Source organism: Embiotoca jacksoni, unplaced genomic scaffold (genome assembly GCF_022577435.1).
Source record: "Embiotoca jacksoni isolate LCO1_2020_lvr unplaced genomic scaffold, fEmbJac1.0.p SCAF_3, whole genome shotgun sequence".
In the NCBI taxonomy this organism is placed as follows: domain Eukaryota; kingdom Metazoa; phylum Chordata; class Actinopteri; family Embiotocidae; genus Embiotoca; species Embiotoca jacksoni.
The window spans coordinates 17,862,135-17,883,859 of record NW_027185381.1 but is presented as its reverse complement, the minus strand read 5'-3'; the positions used below and the strand labels follow the sequence as shown (position 1 = coordinate 17,883,859).

The 21,725-nt window shown below is 43.0% G+C and overlaps 1 protein-coding gene across 9 annotated transcripts in view; it reads left to right on the top strand.

Annotated features, from left to right (window-relative positions):
• The window catches only part of magi2b (membrane associated guanylate kinase, WW and PDZ domain containing 2b), a 79,183-nt gene extending 57,541 nt beyond the window's left edge, over positions 1-21,642 (top strand). For 2 of the 9 annotated variants that reach the window (XM_069163384.1, XM_069163387.1), the window contains exons 10-22: positions 3,201-3,730; positions 4,604-4,772; positions 10,002-10,033; positions 11,111-11,303; positions 11,434-11,549; positions 11,950-12,142; positions 12,664-12,903; positions 14,315-14,500; positions 15,334-15,649; positions 16,324-16,603; positions 16,702-16,845; positions 17,293-17,431; positions 18,469-21,642. In XM_069163384.1, the coding sequence (XP_069019485.1) occupies positions 3,201-3,730; positions 4,604-4,772; positions 10,002-10,033; positions 11,111-11,303; positions 11,434-11,549; positions 11,950-12,142; positions 12,664-12,903; positions 14,315-14,500; positions 15,334-15,649; positions 16,324-16,603; positions 16,702-16,845; positions 17,293-17,431; positions 18,469-19,163 (3,233 nt within the window). In that variant the 3' untranslated portion in view covers positions 19,164-21,642. Of the gene's footprint in view, positions 1-3,200; positions 3,731-4,603; positions 4,773-10,001; positions 10,034-11,110; positions 11,304-11,433; positions 11,550-11,949; positions 12,143-12,663; positions 12,904-14,314; positions 14,501-15,333; positions 15,650-16,323; positions 16,604-16,701; positions 17,432-17,799; positions 17,911-18,468 lie in introns of those variants that run through there. The other 7 variants (XM_069163392.1, XM_069163389.1, XM_069163388.1 and 4 more) reach the window with 7 other exon arrangements.
• The last annotated feature ends 83 nt before the right edge of the window (positions 21,643-21,725 follow it).

Genomic DNA, 21,725 nt, shown 5'->3' with positions numbered 1-21,725 from the left:
GGGGGTGCTGTGTAATTGTTGCATCAACATTAGACAACTCAGAACATTTCTAAGCATAAGCACTAATGTCCGAGTTTTACTTGCAGAGATCACAGAGATATCAAACATCACAGCCACGTATACATCCACACATTGTTTGTATCGTTCATTTGTTTTTTTGAGTAATAAACTGATGAACTGATTTCAATTTAAAAAAGTCCTCCATAAGAAGTTGATGTTTCAATAGTGAATTGATTCTAATGTGCACCCTAGTGGTTATTTAGAGCATCATTGTTCCACTAGGAGACATTAAGGTATGAAGATAACAAATTTGATTTGAGGTTTGCTTGGTTGACTTGTGTCTCAGTCTGCTGCCTATTGCCTGTTGTAGCTCCTGACTTTTTTGCAGCCTCAGCTTCATCAGATTTGGTTAGTAAGCGGTGTTAGATTTTTTTTGTGACATCCCCTGACGTCCTGATGTCCGGCAGTGATTTTTGTCAGACAAAATCAATATCATAATTTTCATCCAAATTATGGACAGCACACACTACCCTTACTTTCAACCTTTACCTAACATACTCACATACAGATGGACATGTACAACATGAGGCACAATACTTGGAGAAAAACAGCTCTTTTTATCTTTTAAAACCTGAAGGTTGGGCTGAGGGCGTGCCTCATTAATGACTTTGTCCTCCTTTGTTCCCTGCAAGTTTTTTTTTTATAAATTTAACTCAAGAGCAGTTGATTAAATTCTTCTTAGCTGTATATATAGTGTCAATACTGTAAAACATTGCATTGATACCCCCAGAATCTTAGAACATTTTAAACTTAGGTTTCTGTATCCCCAGAAATATGAATTGATCCTAAAAGGGGCATCATCGGCCCTCAGTGGCAGATTTATGGTGGCCTATATTTGTGCTTCTGGCACTGTGTCCCAGACAAGGACTTTAGTTTCCTCTCAGCTCACTCTGTCCTTTGTCAGTGCACCATAACATCCTCCATTTAATAAGATTGAGAGGAAATTATTTGATTGGCCATAACTGACATCCACCCACACAACACCCACTTCATTAAGAGATTCATTTCTGCTTTAATAGTGGGACTGCAGGTGCAGCATCCCTGCTCAAGCACCAGTAGTCAAGGTATTCTCAAAAGTAAGTCACACAGCTACAACGGTTTCATGAAATTGTCCCATAGTTGTGTTTGTGCTTTGATTCATAAAACTACACAAGCTGTAGCATCCACACAAGCAGTAATGTTGGCTTACTTAGTGGTTAGGGAGACCGTGCATGACTGCAAAGGGAAGAAGAAGAATGATTTTATTTGCCGTCATGTTACATAGATGTTTTTACACAGAAATTTAACACATCCAGAAACGCTCGGAGCAGTGGGCAGCTGAAGTGCCTGGGGTGCCGTTGGTGGTTAGGTACCTTGCTTACAGGCACTTTGGCCTATGAGATTTTTCCTTGCTGGTCCAAGGAATTGATCCAGTGACCCTTTGGCCTAAAGCCCTGCTTCTCAACCTCCAGGCTAAGACTGAATTTGTGCAATAACTAGTGTGTTTTCATTTGCCGTGTCCATGAGTAAGACATCAAATCCGCACCTGCTCACGCACTACAGTACATGCTTATTTTGGCTAAAAATATCAACAGAGGTTTTTACAGGTCCATAGTCAGGATCCTCAAGGAAATGATAGTTATTGGTTGATTTTCATAGAAATCAAACCCTTAGGTTAGGTCTAACCTTGAATAGCTGTGTTAGTATAAGTCACAGTGAGCTACAATCACAGGATCAAGGAAGGAGCTGGCCTGTGAGGCTTTATGTGTGCTCTCCTCTGAACCTGTGAGCTGGCCCCATGCCTGGCATGGCTGGTGCGTAAACTGCTCATTTGGAGCTCATTTTTGGAGCCGGGAATCCTCCTTCCTCCTTTCAGCTCCTGCTCTCTGCTTTTATGTCTCTCCCTCTGCCTATCAGTTTTTCTTTTATCTGGATCCTCTTTCTATTTTATCTCCATCTCTCTCTTTGTCTCTTTGGCTTACCCTTTATTATGCTTTCTTATCTTACCATGTCATCTGACACTTCTCCTCTGTTTTCAGCCTCAGTATATTTTCATCAGTTTTTTTCTTTCTATCTCTCTAGTTTTTTCTCTCTTCATCCCTCTATCCTTGACTGTCAGCCTCTCCCTCTCTCTCTGTTCTGATTTTTCTCTCTCCAACTTGCGTCTCTCCGCTCTGTGACATTGCCAGAGCTGCTCACGCACATGCATGCGCACACACGCTCACAATCACCCGGGCACACTCGCACACAGACACTCTCTGGCTGAGATTAGCTGGCCTATTTGAGCTGTGCAGCATTGCTCTTAGGGATTGTGTATGATTGTGCCTGTGACATGTATGGGGTATGTTTATGCGTGTGCACATACTCATGGGTGTGTGTGTGCGTGTCTGCATGTGTGCATATGTGACAGAGAGTGCCTCCAGAAGTGTGAAATAGAGGATTTGAGCATTTGTCATGGGGCCGTGACTTTAAAGCTGAAATGCATAACTTTCCGCACGTTCAAACTACAGCAGAGATGACAGAGTATCTAGTGTCGCATTTGTAAAGTTGTCTCACCTTATTCTCATTGGTGTCCAGGATATAATGTCATCAACCACCCCGGGAAAGTGAACATGACTTGAAAATTAGCTGAAGTGCTGGAATCGGACAGTGTGAGCACTGCTAGCAGGACAAGGGTGATAAATACAACAGTTCAGATCATAAACAATGTTGGATATCTGCTTGTCACCAGACCAAGAAGAAGTTGTAACAGGATAATGAGCCAAAACTCAAAAACTGTTACTACTTGAGACTGACTGTGTGAATTCATTCGGATATTTGAGATTTTCATGATTAAAAGGTCTCTGGATGCAAGTGAGAACCAGATGGTTATCGTATTTTTCCAGACCCTGACCCAGTCTCAATCTCTCACTCTGTCTCACATATACATTGATACACTGAGTGAACTGATATTATATTCCTTTGTGGCAATAGGGAGGGACAGTGTGTTTCCTCTGTGTTGCTGCGGCAAGTTCGAATACCGCTGAGATTTCAACAGACTGCGACAAGTTGTATTTTTGCACCACAGTCTGTCGTACATGACCCACTGACACCAGGTCATGTCCTCTCTGTAACATGTAACATGCTTTAGTGTGACTGAAACTGTTCCTATCTTTCCACAGGGGATGTCATTGTCTACATTAATGACATCTGCGTGCTCGGCACCACACACGCAGACGTTGTCAAGCTTTTCCAGTCTGTACCGATCGGTCAGAGTGTGACCCTCGTGCTCTGTCGAGGATATCCTCTGCCCTTCGATCCTGAGGACCCAAGTGGGGCAGCCAGCGCCTCCCTGACCCCTATCGGCCTGGAACACCGTCCCCTGGTGGTTAACGGGCGTGGCAGCTACGACCCGTACCTGGAGTACCTGTCGTTAAGCTCCCAGCTTCCCCCTCAAGCTTTGGCACAGGCCGGAGCCTCTCACCCCGGGGACACACATCTGGATGGCTCATCCCTGCCGCCCACCACGCCTGGCTCAGCATCGGCACTCACGCCTCACGAAGATAACGTATCAATGGCTTCCTCGGGGACAGCAGGTGTTGCTGGGGCAACAGCACAAGGGGCAGAGCTGCTGACAGTTACTATGGTGAAAGGGGCAGAAGGATTTGGGTTCACCATTGCGGACAGCCCCACTGGTCAGCGAGTCAAACAGGTAATGTGTCCTTATCGTCTTAGTGGACAATGAACAGTCCATAAAAGAATGAAGGCTTCAGACTTGTTTGATGTTTTAATTTTATTCTACTGAAATTAAATGTGCTATTTCAAGAGTGAAATCTCAGGTGTCAGCTAAACTCAGTAGCAGAGTTGACTTACAAATTAAACGTGAGGCAGAAATACAAAAGCAGGTCAAGGAAAATTTTATTTGATCAGCACAACTAAGTAAAAAGAGATTGAGATAATAAGAGCGAAGTGAGCGCAGCCTGGGTTGGATTTTCTATCTACTATCTACGAAGAGTGTCCTTAAAGTACAGACTAAAAAAATCCCAACCTGCATACTAAGATATGCAGTAGTGGGAGCAGATAAATTAGAGTAGATGAGTTTGGATGTGACAAATGCTATTACTCATCCTCATTGTATTTGTACAGTAAAATATCTGCACTCCAAAAAAATATCTGTTTAAACTAGTCATTGGGTTTATGTTCAGTTTTTAACTTTCCTGCCTTAGGACTTATCTGCCTGTCGAGCAACATTGTTCCACCTGCGCTTTTTCCATTGTTTCAAGAATATTCCAAAAACAGTCTACATATCAACAATGAAATAAGTAAAAGCGGTTCAAATTGCTGACCCTGTAAACCTTTAAACACAAAAAAAATTCTTGAATGATTGTTTCTGCAAACATTTTAGGGACCAACAAAAGATGACTGTTGTGGATTGACATATATTTGCAGCACTGGCAAGAAAATAATCAAATAAAATAGAGTAGACTGTAGAAGTTCTATGTTAATGATATTGGAGGATTACCACAAAATCAAAATGCAGCAGGTCAAATGGTGACGATGGATGTGCGGTGTCGTTGTGCTGCAGGTGCTCGAGCCAGGCTCACAGGTCGCATCAGGGCTGATTGAGGGAGACCTGATCCTGGAGGTGAACCAGCAGCCGGTGGCTGCAGCTGGACACGGACGAGTGGTGGAGATGCTCAAAGAGTGTCCTGTGGGAGCTGAGGCGACGCTCCTCATACAGAGAGGAGGAACAGGTGAGACAGACTTTGTCCTTGTTTCTTTTCTGGTTGACTGTTTGTGTGCTTGAAGTCGCTTAGATGCTTCCTATATACTGTTGTTCATTCTAAAGGGCTGCAAGAAAGCTTGTATATGGGACTTGATGGGACTAGTCCCAAATAAATCCAAATTATTTTACAGACTGGTAGTAAATAAAAGTTGATAGTTAAAGCATGTTTTGGGGTCTATAAATTCCATTTACTTTCACATGATAGTTCAATAATTTTCCGCTTTTTATTACAGATTAATAATCTGTGATCTATTTATGTCTACAGTGGTGGCAAAAATGATTATGCTACAATTAATATCAAATAACAAGTGACATATTGGTACCTTTCAACAACCAAGATAATTTTAGCAAAATTAAAGAACGGTCCAGTGAAAGATCAACTTCCAGCTAAATATAAGCTGGCTTCTGATCGAGATGCACAAACATAATTTTACAGTGCATTTTCAACGCCAGCTGCAGCTTTGCAAGAGAGGAGTCAAGTAGAGTTGACAGTGAGAGTTGATAGAGCAAAAGATGTTTTGACTATGATCATTTTGAGACCCGCTCTATTTTTGAACACATTCAAATCACAGAGGTTCTGTATTCAAGTCTTTTGGAATATTTAATAGTTTAGAAGCTAGAAGAACAATTTTGTCTGGTGCAAAACTCGGCAAATTAGTGTATTATCTCTTTAAAAAAAAAAAACCTGTATTTTCATAAAAAGTGTAACAATTCAGACTTATTTCACATAATATCTATGTGCTGGTTTACAAAAATGTAACTTTAATGTTCCTCTTGGGGGAATTAGATCAGTGCAGGAGCAAACAGCCAGAGGATACATTATTAGAAAATGTGAAAATATAAAACTGCAGTGAACAATATGTTTCTTAGTGTATTTCATATGTGCTGACTCATGCAGAGCATATACAAAGAAAGATCTGATCAGCGTGTAAGCAGATGTCATGTTAAGTGTTTTGTGCGTCACACCATGTGTTCTCAGTGTTTTCCAAATGCGGCTTCATCACCAACATGTCATAGATTTTTTTTTCCAGTAAAACAGACCGGAGCAGCACAGCGGGTATTCAGCACGAAGGGTCTGTTTTAAGACACAGCACATCACATTTACAATGAAGTGCAGAGTTGGGATGAGAGGTGGAGTTAAACTCACTGTTAGGTGTAGTGCAGCTCTGTGGGTAGAGATGGCACCTACACTGTTCTGGGGAAAGCAGTTTCCTTCCCACTGGTGCCACTCATCTTCAAAATGAATGCAGTCATTTTGCTGCAATGTGCTTTGGGCAGAAATTACTGGAGAGTGTCAGCCAGCTTGCAAACAAGCCTAACTGGTTGGTATGATGCTTTTTGGCTGCATATACCTATTATTCAAAAACACTCTTGACAAAAAATACTTTTGACTGTTTTCTGCTTACAAATCCATTTTGATGTGATGCTACGTTAGAGACAGTTTCAACAAGAGGAAACTAGATGTGCTTTCCTGTCTGAGTCTGTGTCCTTTTTGGAAACTTCTAGCGCTTTCTCACACAATGTTTCCTCCTACACCCAAACTCTGAGCAAACATTTAAATCGGACTGATTTTACTGTTGGCTGTCTGCATATTTAGACAGAGAATTCAGGACTTGTGTTGTTCAACATTAGCTGCCACATGTTGAATCTTTGTAACAAGCTCTGCATTTTCATTTGCTGCCCCCCACCACCTGCAATTCTCTGCACACGTTCAACATTTTACCTTCCTCTTTAAGTGAGAGAAGGAGATGATCACCTGCCCTCAGCCTGAGAAAATAAATGAAGATGAAGTTACAAAGAAGCTGGAAAAAAGACCTGAAAGAGAATTTCATAGTGGAGTGTGGGCATTTTCCCTTTTTTTCTTTTTCCTGCACTTTTGTGTACCTGGCAGAATATATAATTGCACAGTCAAAGCTTTTATTTGTTTGACACATGCTCTTGCGCTCCTTCTCTAAAAGGTCTTAAGGTCACAGGTCAAAATTTGACTTGATATTTTCCTCTGACTGCACTTACCTCACTCAACCACACAATGATTAACTGTTCAACAACCTGAATGAAAATTAAAAGAGTAAAGAAAAACTCCTTTCCTTTGGCTATTTCAAGAGACAAAGTTTATAACATTTTTTGTGTTTTTCCTTTGTCACTCAGCAGTTGGGCAGTTTACACTGTCACATTATTTTTTTACCATTAAGCTTAGATACTTAGATACTCTTGAGATGATTTGCCAGGAGTGAAGAGTTAATTTGCATTGTTTCCGAGATATCAGAACAATAAAGAGGAATTATGGCTATGCTCTCGTTTGCATCACCCTTTTCATGGATTGTATTTAATTAGGGATGAAGGCAAACGGTCTCATATACATCTCGGGTTTAATTAATTGAAGTGTGTCAGGAATTATTATTGCAGACCTGCAAAGCAATCACAGACAGCTCTCAGTGATCCTGATACATCAGACTATCTGCTGGGTGGGTTACTGATTTTTATGCCAGTACTGATGTCTGCAGCCTTGCAGTGTAATATGGTTCCATTATTGAAGATGTATGACCAATATATTGAATATGTACTATGTTTAGTTATTATGAGTCATTTGATTACATTAAAACTAATACATGTTACAGAGATTGTAATGAGCAGAAGGATTTTCAAATCCTGTTTCCAGTGGGAGTAGAAAATAAATCAACAGTGTGACCGTGCATGTGTAGATAGATGTATATGTGAGCTGCTCAGATCAAATGTTGATCATGCGGAGCTGACATCTGCCACCTGGTGGTTAACCTTTGTAAAGACACACACTAACGCTTCACTGTCAGATACGGCCTTTAAAAGGCATGCTGAAATTCAATACACAAATGAGGTTGCCCTGCACACATTGATGCTGCACCACTTGTGCAAACACAGATCTGTATTTGAATTTAGCACAAAGACAGCTTGCAACCGATGATCTGAGCTGAATGTGACAACTTACCTCCCTTCCTCCAAAGATGCCAACTCCTCCTTCAACCTCACCAGTTTCTATCAAACAACTCAAGACAACAGCCCCACAGGGGCTATCAGCCTGACACACCAGGAACCTCTCTGCCTCTCTGTGTGTCTCTCTCCTCTCTGCCGGGTGAATAAAAAGACATGGTCCTTCACAGTGACTCATATGTGCAAAATGTCAGGAATGTTTAAGCATATTTGAGTTTGCAGATGTAAAATTTCTGGGCTGAGCATCACTGAAATTTAGGTTGACCCCATGATTTCAGATGTGTGACTGAGAGTGCTGGTGCTTTCTGTAACACAGATATGGTGTCAGACTTACAGTGTGTGTGTGTGTGCCTGTGTGTGTGTGTGTGTGTGTGCCTGTGTGTGTGTGTGTGTGTGTGTGTGTGTGTGTGTGTGTGTGTGTGTGTGTGTGTGTGTGGAGCTGACTGCTTCACTGTAGTGCGGGCACTCTGCCAGAGTTCCACTGAGCTCTGGTCGTGTTCACAGCTCCGTCCCCTGACATCCCAGTTTGAAGCAGAGCCAACCACAGACTAGAAACACTTTGCGGCACCAATGAGGATGCAGATCGAGGCTGTGAAGAAAAAGGGTGTCAGACTACACAAGCCAATCAGGTTGATCTGAAGGCCATCCAGAACTCAGCAGGCTAGTCTGTGAGTCTGGCCTGCCAGACTGTTTGACCACTGACTACCAGCCATTCATTTGTCATTCATAAGCATCACACGAGTGCACCACACATCAGGCACATATGCCCGTGAATTGAATTAGCATTTAAATTAAGCATAAATGCGTCTATAAGGATGACGCTCCTCTTTAATATGAGTGGACAATTGCCTTGTAGCTCGTACTCATTTCCTCCGTTGGGTCATTAAGGGAAGTTTTGTGAGAATGAGTTATTAAAATTCCTTAAAGGCTTCCCTTAAGGCCCATATTCCCTGCAGAACGTAGTTATTAGTCCCAACCTCCCACCGAGCCCTCCCTCTGCTGCTGCCACTGTGCCCAATCATTTCAGCACTGCGGATAGCGCTCCTCAAACCCCCATTCATATTTATGGCATTCGTTCATAGGAGAGTTTTTATTTCTATTTTGCTCATCTCCTCACGACCTCCTCCACACTCAGACACAGCAGGGACAGATGACATTTGGTTTTAAGATGGAAGAGATTTCCAGGTAGCAACAATTCTTTAATAGGGCAAGTGGAGAAGGTTTGTGGGAGAAAAATGTGGAAAGAAAGAAAGACAAAAGTAGAAAGGAATGACAGGAAATTATTTAAAATTATCATTGTGACTTCACAAGGGCACACAAGTATCTATTGTATTTCATTTTCCTCAAATCTCCACTCGCTGGCTGAATTTGATGGAAAGTTCTGCCGTTCTGCTCCGTTGCCCCGGCCTTCATCTCATACATCTAAAAAGCAGGTGGATGTAGTAGGAGAGTAATTACATAAATATATTCCACCCGGTGCTCCCTGACATTTGTCAGGAAATCTCATAAACTGAATAAATATTAAATATACCAAAACTCTCTAAAGAATATTTTACAAGCACAAGTTTGTGCTGAAAAATTCATGTAGGATTGGGCTTGATGAGTGGGCTTATGTGTTTCTACCCACATGTGTAAAGATTCAGAGTGAATGTTTATACAAGACAGCCCCTCCAGTTTCCCCTCTCCCTCCCCCTCCACATGTCTAAATGTATGTATTTGGGTCTTGGGAGCATAGATGTATTGTATGTCTTTGATTCAGTGGGGTCACAGGGGAGCTGTGCTGATGAGATTGTTGTTGTGATGTAGAGTTCCCCCTGCTTCCTACATGCAGATAAAACACGACTTACAGAGTGTGTGTGTGTGTGTGTGTGTGTGTGTGTGTGCGTGCGTGCGTGCGTGCGTGCGTGTGTGCGTGCGTGTGTGTGTGTGTGTGTGTGTTTTAGCCTGCAGCTAATGATGTAATTATGTTGAAAACAAATGCAACAACCAAACCCATTTAGGAAGAGTTACACAAACAAAGTCAAAACAGTGGAATATGAAATCAGAAAGCTGAGAATTTTTGTCACTCATTAAGGAAAGAGGATTTTGGATTTTTTTTTTTTTTTTTATCTCGTAAGTGGAAACTTGTGCACATTACTGTCAATTCCCCTGCAGTGCTTTTTGTCTCTATTTAGTTTTTCAGATTGTTTGACTTTGGTCTCTGTTAACTGTGTTTCTCTGTCTTCTTCAGGCCACATCTCTCCGTGGAAGGCCTCCAAACAGGTACAATGATTGAACCAAAAGCGTTTCGCCTTGTGTGTTAGTGTCAGCGCTTGTCATAGAAGCTTACCTCTGAGGTGTTTGGCTTTTTCTTGATAGTGAAACGCACCAGCCTCTCCTGACCTGCTTGAGTTTGATCACATCAGATCTCATGTCTCACCAGCTGGGAAAAGCTCTTCAGATTTATACTTAAACTAAACTGCACCTGTTGCTGCTTCTGTAATCAGTTCTCATTCATTTTTGACAGAATAATCAGACTCGATGATTCTCCCCTCATGTAAGTCAGAATATTGATTTGAATCTATTAGCGCATCAGCTCCTGCGCAAATTGTCATTTTGTACTCCATAATTGAGCCGCAGAAGCTCAACATTTAACTAAATATAGCTCAAACAGTTGACATAATAAATATATAAATTAAAATAGCTTACTTGTCTCATAACATGACTCTCTGCAGTTTCTGTGCATACTCAGCCTTTTGTTTGTTGTTTTACCTTTTCTGTCATTAGTTTTTGTTTGTTTTGAAACAGCTTCCGCAATCTGTTAATATAATCCATCAGAGTAAACACTAAGCCTTTGTTTATCAAAGTTCTATCATTGGAGTTTTGATGTTCACGGTGTTTGACAATAAAGGTTGTTTTCATATTCATCTCATCAGGGGGGGGAAACTTTCACTGTGCTCACATTTAATTTCAGTTTTAGATGTGCACGCTTTAGCAGGATTTGTGACATCACAAGTCTGTAAGACAGTAACTGTTCAGTCTGCAACTCAGCATTTTTAAGAGTGCACATATGCTGAGAATGTACTTTTCAGTAGGAGTGATGAGGAGCTTTTAAAACAACATATTCTAACTTTTCTGTTTAAAAAAACGCAGACACCGATTTTTTTTTTTTATACGCCCTAAAACATGTCGGGAAGGTTTAAGAAGCTATTGTGTAAAAATAATTCTAATTGCTCTCATTGTGTAGTTTAATAATAATTGGTTAATGTAACACAGAGAAAAAAGGCAATATGTGGGCTGTAAATCTAAATGATATCAAGTCTTCAATCAAACATCTGCTTCTTGGTGTTTTCCTTCTAGTTGCCCGACCAGTGGGACCCACATGGCAGCCCTCAGGCGAACATGTCTGGCCCTGTCTTGCCCCCTGGGACGCCCTTCCCAAACCAGCCACAACACCGCACATCTGTGCCTGACTCCACCGAAGGCTTCGACCTCAACAAGCCTGACCCTTATGACCTTTATGAGAAGTCGAGGGCCATCTACGAGAGCAGGCGTGAGTACAGAAAGCTGATTGTGGTAGATGGAGCATAGTGTTGCCGTTAATAAAAAAAAAAGAATTCAATGATTTACTGTTAAAAAAAAAAAAAAAGAGACGACCATTATTTTTTATTCCTGTGTGTCAGGCCCAGAGTATGAAGAGGTGGAGGTGCACCTGCTGAGGGAGAAGACGGGTTTCGGCTTCCGCATCCTGGGCGGAGACGAGGCCGTGCAGGCTGTGAGTCCGGACGCCCGTGACAAGGCTCGTATGGGACGGGCTGGACCTCACACATATTTAACTTCATACACACCAGCCTCATCTGACCTGCACCTAACTTCACACTCTTCATCCAGTCACACACATTTGATCAACATGCCCTCCAGACACACCCTCAGACCGACACACACCTTGGTCTTCTCACACTGCTCACTACCTCCCATACTGAAGCGACGCCTTGCTAACTTGTCCACGTTGTGAAGCAGCATGCAGTCTGTGTTACAGAGGGGATGTGGCAGCAGAATATAAGGAAGGAGAAAATGTGCTATCACGACCCAAAAGTATTTTACAAGCTAGATAAAACAATTATTGTGTGTTTCCACCTGTCTTTGTCTCATCCTCTTCACCTTCATCTATGCTGCTAATATTGATTGTCTTTGAACAGATTGTTATTGGCGCTATAATAGAGAACACTCCCGCTGAGCGCGACGGGCGGCTTCGACCTGGGGATGAGCTCATTTCTGTGGATAAAAATGTGGTTGCTGGGAAACCGCACAAATACGTAATAGACTTGATGCACGCAGCCGCTCGCAATGGTCAAGTCAGCTTGACTGTGAGAAGGAGAGTGCAAATGCCCGGTGAGGATTTGTTGTATTCTTTTGTTCTTTTTTTGTTTTGTTTTTTTCACACTTTACCAAACTTGGAGGACAAGCTGCACATTTCACTGGCATCAAATAAATAGAAAAAACACAGCTTGGACAGGACACACATGCTAACAGTCTGTGCAGGATCACTGTGTACTTCTCACCCACACATCTTTTCTGTGGTAGTAGATCATACATACATTTATCCTTTGTTTTGTGTGATCACTGCAGCAGGCTGTGTGGTTTGTTTTACTGCAAGGGCATCCGGTTACACAAGAGTCATGCCTGTCAAATGACAAACAGACAAGCAGAGTTTGACTTTGACAGAGAATCCCTGCTGGAGTTGGAGGAGTGCAGTGTTTTATGCAATACATGAAGCAGAACCTGAATTTTTTTTTTTCCAACAGCTACATCTTTAGCTGCTTTTTATTTTAACATAACAGTAAACTTATCGTGTTTACAGGAAAACAGCTGCTGCTTTCCCTCATCCTACCTGCTCCCTTCCTTTCCTTCAGGTGAACCGTGTCCTGTGAACGGCCGCAGCCCCGGCTCAGTGTCGACACAGCACAGCTCCCCACGTAGCGATGCAGCCTCGGCTTCGGGGCCTCCGGCGGTCATCGTCCCTGTTGCCACCTCACCTCCGGAAGGATCCGGCTTGCAAACCAGCGATGTGGTTATTCACCGCAAGGAGAACGAGGGCTTCGGCTTCGTCATCATCAGCTCCCTGAACAGGCCGGAGAACGCCACCGTCATCAGTGAGTTGCAGAATGACTTGCGTCTGTCTGGAGCCCTAAAGGTTGTTGTTAAACACAAATGGTGATGACCAGTCATCCTGAGGGTGGTAACTGCACTACAGCAATTTTGGGTTTTCTACTTTATTAATTTAAAGAGCTACATGGGATTTTATTTCTTTTAAGTGCAATTCTAGTCCATTCAATTGTTTTGAAATATGTCAGATGAACTTACCAGAGCAAACATGCGACATCAGGGAGACGTTGAGACCCATCCGTTGGTCCAGACCCACGTTTGTACGTCTGGTGGAAGTCCAAGACGGCGTCAATATCTGAACGTCTGAGTGGGACCCTGTTTGGGCATCCACAGACGTCCAAGATATGTATCATTCTGGCTCCTCAGTTGACATCATTTGAACATCAGCAAAGACAATAAAATTACGTGTGTGCTTAGTGGGTGAAAGACTTTCTATTCCACCGTGCCAATTCTCTTTGCATTTCATGTCTGCTAAATAACAGGCTCAGGAGTAGAATATCCTATTTATCTGTTTTACTTATAACAAGCGGGCACCTTGTCTTGTGTTTGTTATACCGTCCAGTAGCCTCAGAAAATTAATTATCTGGGGTCAATCTCAAACTGATTATGCCTTTTGAAATTGTATTTTTTTATTTCAATCTTGATTTAATGCCATGGTAATATTAAAGTCATCATCATGAATGTGTTTTTAAACATATGGTTACCCTTTGCTAGAGGGGGCGGATATCTTTTAACAGACTGGGATTCTTCAGTGAGCGTAAACAGATTGCACGCTGATGGTCTTCTATATGAATGTATCCCCCTCAAATGCACGCTGCAGTCATCCACTGCGCTCTAAAAATATGCATATAAACTTCTACAAATTGTGTGCCTAAATTCATGGCACCCCCTCTAGGTTTGTCCATACACCTAGGAATATGCATACCCCAAAAGTAGCTCTGGTGTATAGTAGTCATCATTATAATTTCAAACATTAGTTCAAGATGTAACGCTGCATGTTCAAATTTCCCTCAGGGATTTTTTTTTCTGCTTGGTGGGTCCAGAAATGTTTCACACTCATGTGGAAATTTTCAGCTTTCTGTTTTTATTCGAGTGCCGATAAAAACTGAAATTCAAACCACCATCTGTTTTGTTTGAATGTTATTGTGATAACAATTTGAAAAGTGATTTTTTTTTTTTTTTTTTTTTTTTTCTCAGCAGGTTTAAATATTGCAGCCAATTCAAAGTTGCAGTAGCGTCACAATATTTGGAATCGTGATTTTAAAAAGTGTCCACACTGCTCCGCAGTCCTGAATGCTGAGGCTCACACTATAACGCAGCTGTTAATGTTGCTGTGCTGTTTTGACATCTTTCTTCGAAACTACCAGTGACAACCACCTGGTTATTGCCTGTTTCCAGCTGTGCCCCATAAAATCGGACGCATCATTGAGGGCAGCCCCGCGGACAGATGTGGGAAGCTGAAGGTGGGCGACCGGATCCTGGCTGTGAACGGACAGTCCATCATCAGTATGCCGCACGCAGACATTGTCAAGCTCATTAAAGATGCTGGACTAACAGTCACACTGCACATCATACCAGAGGAGGGTAAGTGGTTATTTGGGTGAAATGAAATCACATGTTAAGTGCGTTTTTTTTTTGTGGCAGCTTGTTTCCTGTGTTTTGATTTTGTACTTAAAGAAATCTCTCTGAACTCAGTCTCCTTTGTCTAATATGTACAAATTTCACTTGGATTTTTGAAGTTTAAAAGGCAAAGCAATGGTACATATAGTAATCCAGAAAGGACAACAAACTGTTCATGGTGACACTGGAAAATAAAGGTTAGAAGCCTCCTTCAAAGTCTATAGCAGATGGTCTTTTATTACCAGACTGCAGCTACTTTTAAGGAAATTATCTGATATTTGCACGTGTTTAATGTTTTATCAATGTTATGAATATTTAAGTTTCCTTTTTAATGAATTAATATGTAGATTGAGGTCATGGGCTCCTGTTTCTTATTTTATTAATTTCCTTAATTTAGCCTTGATTGTGCCATTGGGACTTTCTATTGTCTATTTTGTGTTTCCAGGTTGGGTCACCTGATGACTCCTTCAAGGACGGGCGCTATCCTCACAGACTTTCAAACATTAATGTTATGGATACTGCAGAGATGACGCCGTACTTTTAATTTCTTTTAACTTTTGTAATTTTGTTTTAATGCTTTTTGGAGAAAAATGTTAAAAAAAAAAAAATTCAATAACAAGTTAAATGACAAAAAAAAAAGAATATAGTAGATCATATGGAAGATTTCTCCCCCAGAAAATTCTACAACGTAGTGCAGTCCTGCATGTTTTGTTTCTTGTTTTTTTTTCTAAACCACTTTCTTCCGAGCTGAATTTGCCACTCAGGTGAAATCCTTTCCCACCATCTGTCCATGACAGGTTCCCATTCTGGACCCAGCTCAGAGAAGCAGAGCCCCATGACCCAGAAACACAGTCCGCAGACCCAGCCCAGCCCTGTAGCCCAGCCAAGCCAAGGAGGCACCCAGTCTGGCCAAATGGCTCCTCAGCCAGGCCAAACAGTCACTCATCCAGGTCAAGCACCTGTCCAACCCAGCCAGACACCAGCTCAGACAAACCAAACAGTGACTGGCCCTCCTGCACCAGCAGCCTCGCAGCCTGCACCAGCTGGAACCCAGCAGAGTCCAATCACCCAGCCCTCTGGCCCCCCTCCACAGCTCTACCTCCACGACGGCAGGTAGGACAACGCCAAGAGTGGCGTTGTTGTTTGGACTGCTGAGACTCGTTGCCATGTGTGTCTTGATGACGCCACAGGAAGAAGAAGCAGGAATTTATAAAGATCACACATATCAAAGTGTGTATACAGAAGACAGTTTATTATCCACTCCATTTTTGTCCCTGTCAGACTTCTCAGTCTCAGGCTGCCTTTTACTTTGTTGCGTAACGCTACTTAGCTTCTACACTGTCAGTGAATAATTTACCTGAAGGTATCTCCTCTATAATGCAAGAAGCCAGCAATCAGACCCGGTTCCGTGTCAAAACTGTGAAAGTGTGCATCGATGGGTGTGTGTGTGTGTGTGTCAGATCAGAACACTGAGAGTAGCATTCCCAGAGCTGTGGATTTCTGCCCGTTTTACAAGTGGGAACTTGATAAAAGTTTCAGAACACAGGCTGATATTTCCATCCTTTTTATGGGGAGACTCATCTGCACACATGCACTCATTTATCCAACACTCTCCTCCCTCACATGGCAAGCTAAAATCCCATGTTATTTAAATCTATGTTACGGACATTGTCCACTCTCGGAGAAGACATGTGGATGTGAGGTTGTGTTCTGTAGGACACCTCCATCCATTGAAAACAATGCTCTCTCCATCACCTCTGATTTGGTTTACTTTTTTCTCTTCACAGGTCAGAGGTAAAAGCGAGGCAGGACGTCAAACCTGACTTCCGCCATCCTCCATTCACTGACTACCGGCAGCCTCCAGTAGATTATCGTCACCCACCGGTGACTGATTATCGTCAGCCCCCTACACTGGACTACAGACACCCACCTGGTCTGCTGGACTTCAGACAGCACCCAGTAGCTGCACAGTTCCCTTTGGGAATCCCAACTGACTTCAGACCACAGGTAGAGCTTGACCAAGAACTGTCTGCTTATGTTGACCGTACATCCTTCATTTGTATGCAGGTTTGTAACACATTTCAGATAAACAGATCATAATCACAATTTATTATGAATTGGATTTGCTGTGATTTGCTGCAAATTGTCCACATTTTGTTCCGCAGGATTTTGACTACTTCACAGTGGAGCTGGAAAAAAGTGCAAAGGGTTTTGGTTTCAGTATTCGCGGAGGCAGAGAGTACAAGATGGACCTATTTGTGTTGCGCCTTGCAGAGGATGGTCCTGCCATTCGAAACGGGAGGATGAGGGTGAGATTATGACAACCGTGACAAAGTTAAAACCACTCTCTGGGATTTTGAGTTGGAGAGAAATGGTTGCTGTTTTTGTTGAGGAAATGTAGAACTAGTGTATTTAATCCAGTCTCGGTGCTCGTTTATCCATCTTAATGCCCGTCTCACATGATATCAAGCATGTTCGTTGACTTTAAATATGATGTAAAATTTAACAGAACATGGATTTTTGCCTTCTGCTTAAGTGAGTTAAGTATAAATGCTTGTGAACTCAGTGTAACCATCTGCTCGCCCTTAACAACTCCTGTTGAGACGCAGTTGAACAAGGTACTTAATGGCACTTATTCCCCGGTCGCTCAGTGGAAGTGCTCACCAGCAGAAGGCTGGCCGTGTGGAAAAGTTAACCTTCCATGGATAAACCGAGGTTGACAGAAATCGACCCTATCCTGTGTGTGTTGCCTCCAGGTAGGGGATCAGATCATAGAGATTAACGGGGACAGCACTCGGGACATGACTCACGCCCGCGCCATTGAACTCATCAAGGCGGGAGGCAGGCGGGTCAGGCTGCTGCTAAAGAGAGGCACAGGGCAGGTGCCAGAATATGGTAGGTTTTCCTAACACGGACTGAAGTTTCTGAATATCCAACTCTTTCTGTCTTTAGTCTTTGACCTATCTCACTTTCAAACTACAGATTTATTCTTTTCCATTCTACATTACTGTTTCATAACCAGAACGACTTTTTCCTGCTAAGGCTTCATTTTCTTTTTTCTTTTTTTTTACTCAAGAACATTAACATGCATATTAATATCTTTATGCATTTTACTTCTTGCTCCTCCGGCTTCTATTCTGTCGCCGAAATCAAACATTATTTTATGTGAAAAACTTGTTTGATCAGACAATAGATATAATACAGTAACAACCTACTCTTCGTGTGTTGTAACCCCTCTGCTTTAAGTCTAATGATTGGTATAGGCTTTTACTTGCCTTCCCTCAGGAATGGTACCTTCCAACCTCTCCATGTGCATGAAAGGTGACACACTAAGCTCCCCCTATTTCTTCCTAATGGGCCACTCTAAAGACACGGTTTGTGAAAAACTGCATGTCTCTCTCCATACTGATTAATCTGTAGATGTGCTCTGGGCATGTATTGTGTGTGTGTGTGTGTGTGTGTGTGTGTGTGTGTGTGTGTGTGTGTGTGTGTGTGTGTGTGTGTGTGTGTGTGTGTGTGTGTGTGTGTGTGTGTGTGTGAGATCATGACTTTATGGGAAAGTAGCAGCTGTGTGTGTGCAGGTGCTTGTGTGTGATGTAGTAAGAGGGCAATATGGTGTGAAGTGACCCTCCAGATGACATTGTATCATCCTGAAGAGGGCTGTCAGGTAGACTGTTTGAAATTGACGTGCTGCGAGCGGCCCAGGATCAGTTTGTCACAAAGCGCTGAATGAATCCTGGTGCACAAGTCTATTGTTGTGCTGCTCATACACATTTGCATGCAAGTTTGCCTGATATTACGAGAAGATAAGATGCTTCTTTCTCTCTCTGATCTTCTCCTCTTCCCTGTCATTCTGTCTCTGTGTGCATGTGCATGCTGGTCCTCCTCCTCTTTCATCTCACCCACTTCATTGTTTTCTTCCTCCCTGACAGACTGTGCCGGCCCCTGGGATTCCCTTTCTACAGCCCACTCTGCCCTGCAGGAAGTGACCCTGGAACATCACCTGAATCCATTGCTCTCATCCCATCCAGCCTCAGCCCCAGACTCCCCTCATCAGCTCCCTCTCGAGGCCACAGTGTCCATGGCAGACAAAGCTCCGCAGCTGGCAGACCACAGCTCCGTTAGAGGGGCTGCAGGTGGCAGGTCCACCGAGCAGAAATGCATCATCAGGGGGCAGGGAACCCCTCAGGGGTCTGGAGAGGTGGACTGTGGACAGGGAGACAGACAGCCTCTGGCTTTGCCTCCCAAAGCTGTTGTGGGAAGGTCCATTGAACGAAGAGAAAGGCAGAGAGAGACCTGCTCCCCCTGCTGTGAGAGAAAGGGCCTGCATACACAGGCAATGAGCACTGTCTGGCCCTGGGACCCGTATGTGAGTGTCAATTTGAACGGAGCCTCTCTGGGCAGTGCAGATGGACATGTCAGCCTCCAGGAGAGGCTGGTGTCCAGAGGACTGTTCTCCAGAGAAGACGAGAGGGCCGGTGGCCACGGTGGGCTCTGCTGCCCCACCAAAGCAGCGGAAGATCCTCCTGCGAGAAGTGCAGCTGCCTCCCCGGGGCCCTGGAACGTCCCCGGGTCTGACAAATTGCCTGGAACCCTGAGGTCCTGGACCTCCACAGTCAGCAGGTAGACAGGATCTTACTGATTTGGACCGGATCACACTGATTGGCTCCTCATTCAGTTCACCATCTGAGAAAAACCAGTATATCTCCCTTGCCTTCTCCTTCTGTCCTGTATTCTCCATCTACTTCTGAAGTCATATTTTATGTTTCATTTGTTCTTACAAGAGGATTATTACACCCGCCACCTTAAAGAACAGAGAAACTCACAGCTGTTGCAACATACAGTTTAAACCTGATGAGAGACCCTCACACGCGACCGCTCTGATCGCAGACGGAGCGACGATGTCCGATTCTGTGCTTTGGACGTGTACCTTTACCTGCTCGACCGTATCTGGCTCAGAATGATTGGTGCAACGTGGCCCAGAGATTTACTTTTGCTCCATTTTCTCTGTGCAGCAGGAAGAATGACACTACGAACCTGTCAGATAGAGGCAGTGGCACGAAACTCCTGGAAGACATGGCACTGATTCAAAAGAGAGCCTGGTTAACCCGACATATGTTAGATCTCACATGCCTACCAATATATCATATACTGTAAATGTAAAGATGTGAAAAATATGTACATTTGGTCAACTCAAAAACACACTTGTTGGTGTTTTTTTTGAGGCAGTGTTGTAGTTAGAAACATTGTATAAAGATTAAAAAAAAAAAAAAAAAAAAAAAAAAAAAAACAAGCGACAAAATCCCAAGACAGTATTTTAGAATCGCTGTTTCCATGGGCTCGTCTATAACTACATATCAAAGACTGTGCAAGTCACCAAACTCAGACCGCTGAGGGAGGCGGCGGTCGTGTGCATGGATATGAACCACCATGTCATAAGACAGGGACTCACATGTCTTTTGGAGGTAGAATATAGGGAGAATATCCTCGGTGAAGCAGACCAGTCGGCTATTGTGAGACAAAAAGGATCTTTTTTTTTTTTTTTCATGGAACTTTTTGAGTGACTGACAACAGTTGGCTTAGTAAGAACTCACAATACTCTTCTGAGTTATGTACACAACTTGATCACAAGTCAACCATGCAGTCATTGTGCAGAATTATAAACTGTGTTGTATTCATTTAATGCTCAACAGGAAAATTTCGTCCAGTCTCTATTTCCCATTTCTATGCCTTTTACTGTGCTAAGTGTACCACATCACTGTGGGAGAGGGGCATCGGTGTGGGGAAGAGGAGGCCGATGGTTATGAGGTGGGGCGGAGTGCCTTACTCGAACTAATGCAGAACTGCTGCCGTTGTGATTTGTTTTGGGAACTGAATGCAAAACCGATATTATCGACCGTGCACACGCGTCGGCAAACTGAGTTGTGGAGCCCGTCCTTCTTCAAGCAGTATATATCTCGATGCACTCTCAACTGTTTAGCTTATCAATGTCGATGATTGCCCTCGTCCCCAGGTGTTTCGAAGGGGATAAAAAAATGTAGCCTGTAGCATCACATCCTCTTCTTAAGAGTCATCTAGGAGTGTAGAGCTGTGAAACGTTTATCAAGACAGGGTTATATTGGAGTGGACCGTGGTTTCTGTACTTCAGCTTTATTTGTCTCTTCTGTAAAGGAAACATTGAGTTTGCACCATTGCAGGCAGCGCAGATGCCCGCTGCATCTGACCCGTGAAACACAAACGCATCGAAACATCTGTTTAATCACAGACTCCTGTCTCTGGCAGAGGTCGGGGAATGCTGCTATTAAACTGAGACACCCAAGAGGAAGTCACTGTCCTCCTGCATTTCGCCATTTTAATATCACCCATTTCTCTCAGCAAGATGTTTGCTCTTAAAAATTTAACATTGGAGCTTTTGACTACTGGAGGAGCAGACGAGTTTAAAAAAAAAAAAAAGAATAATCACAAAGGCATTGTGACAATTAGACTGAATGCAGCATGACGGCACATCCGAGCTGTGCTTGTAAACTGCTGGTGATGTGCTTTTAGCAAAGCAACGCACCTGCAGACCGGGGACACTGGGAAGACCTCGTGCATCACCATCGTGTTCGCTGGATGTTTCCGATCTGACCGAGCTGTGGTTTATGCGATAAGCTGGTTAAGATGTTAAGCGAGGAGCATGACAATGTGCCGTTAAGGCTGTGGAACGTGTTTACCGTTTGTACAAACGCCAAAAGTTCAGAAACGCTGAAAGAATATGTCATCCGGCCCTCCGTCTCCATCCAGGCCGTCCCCCTGCCTGCTGTGACTGATTTTGTAAACAGAAACAAAAACTTACTGGAACCTGTGAAGGATGGCACGTTCATAAATCCCCATTGAGATCAAGTATAACTGTGTAGTGTTAATTGTGTACTATTCACCTTGTACAGCTGTATTCCTACAAATATGGTTTACTGTATCATTGATACTGTAGTTTCAAAGACGTGAACAACTATTTTTATGAAATGCGACAGTACTGATATATTACATTTTGCTAAAAAACAAAAAACTTGTTTACTGAAAGATATTCTGAAATACTGTCAAATAAACTCTTGACATGGTGTAAAATATTCCTTTCTAGAGATTCTTGCTTAAAGAGGACACGACAGCTGAAACGGTTTCTCATTTTATCGACCAGTCAACTGAGTTACGT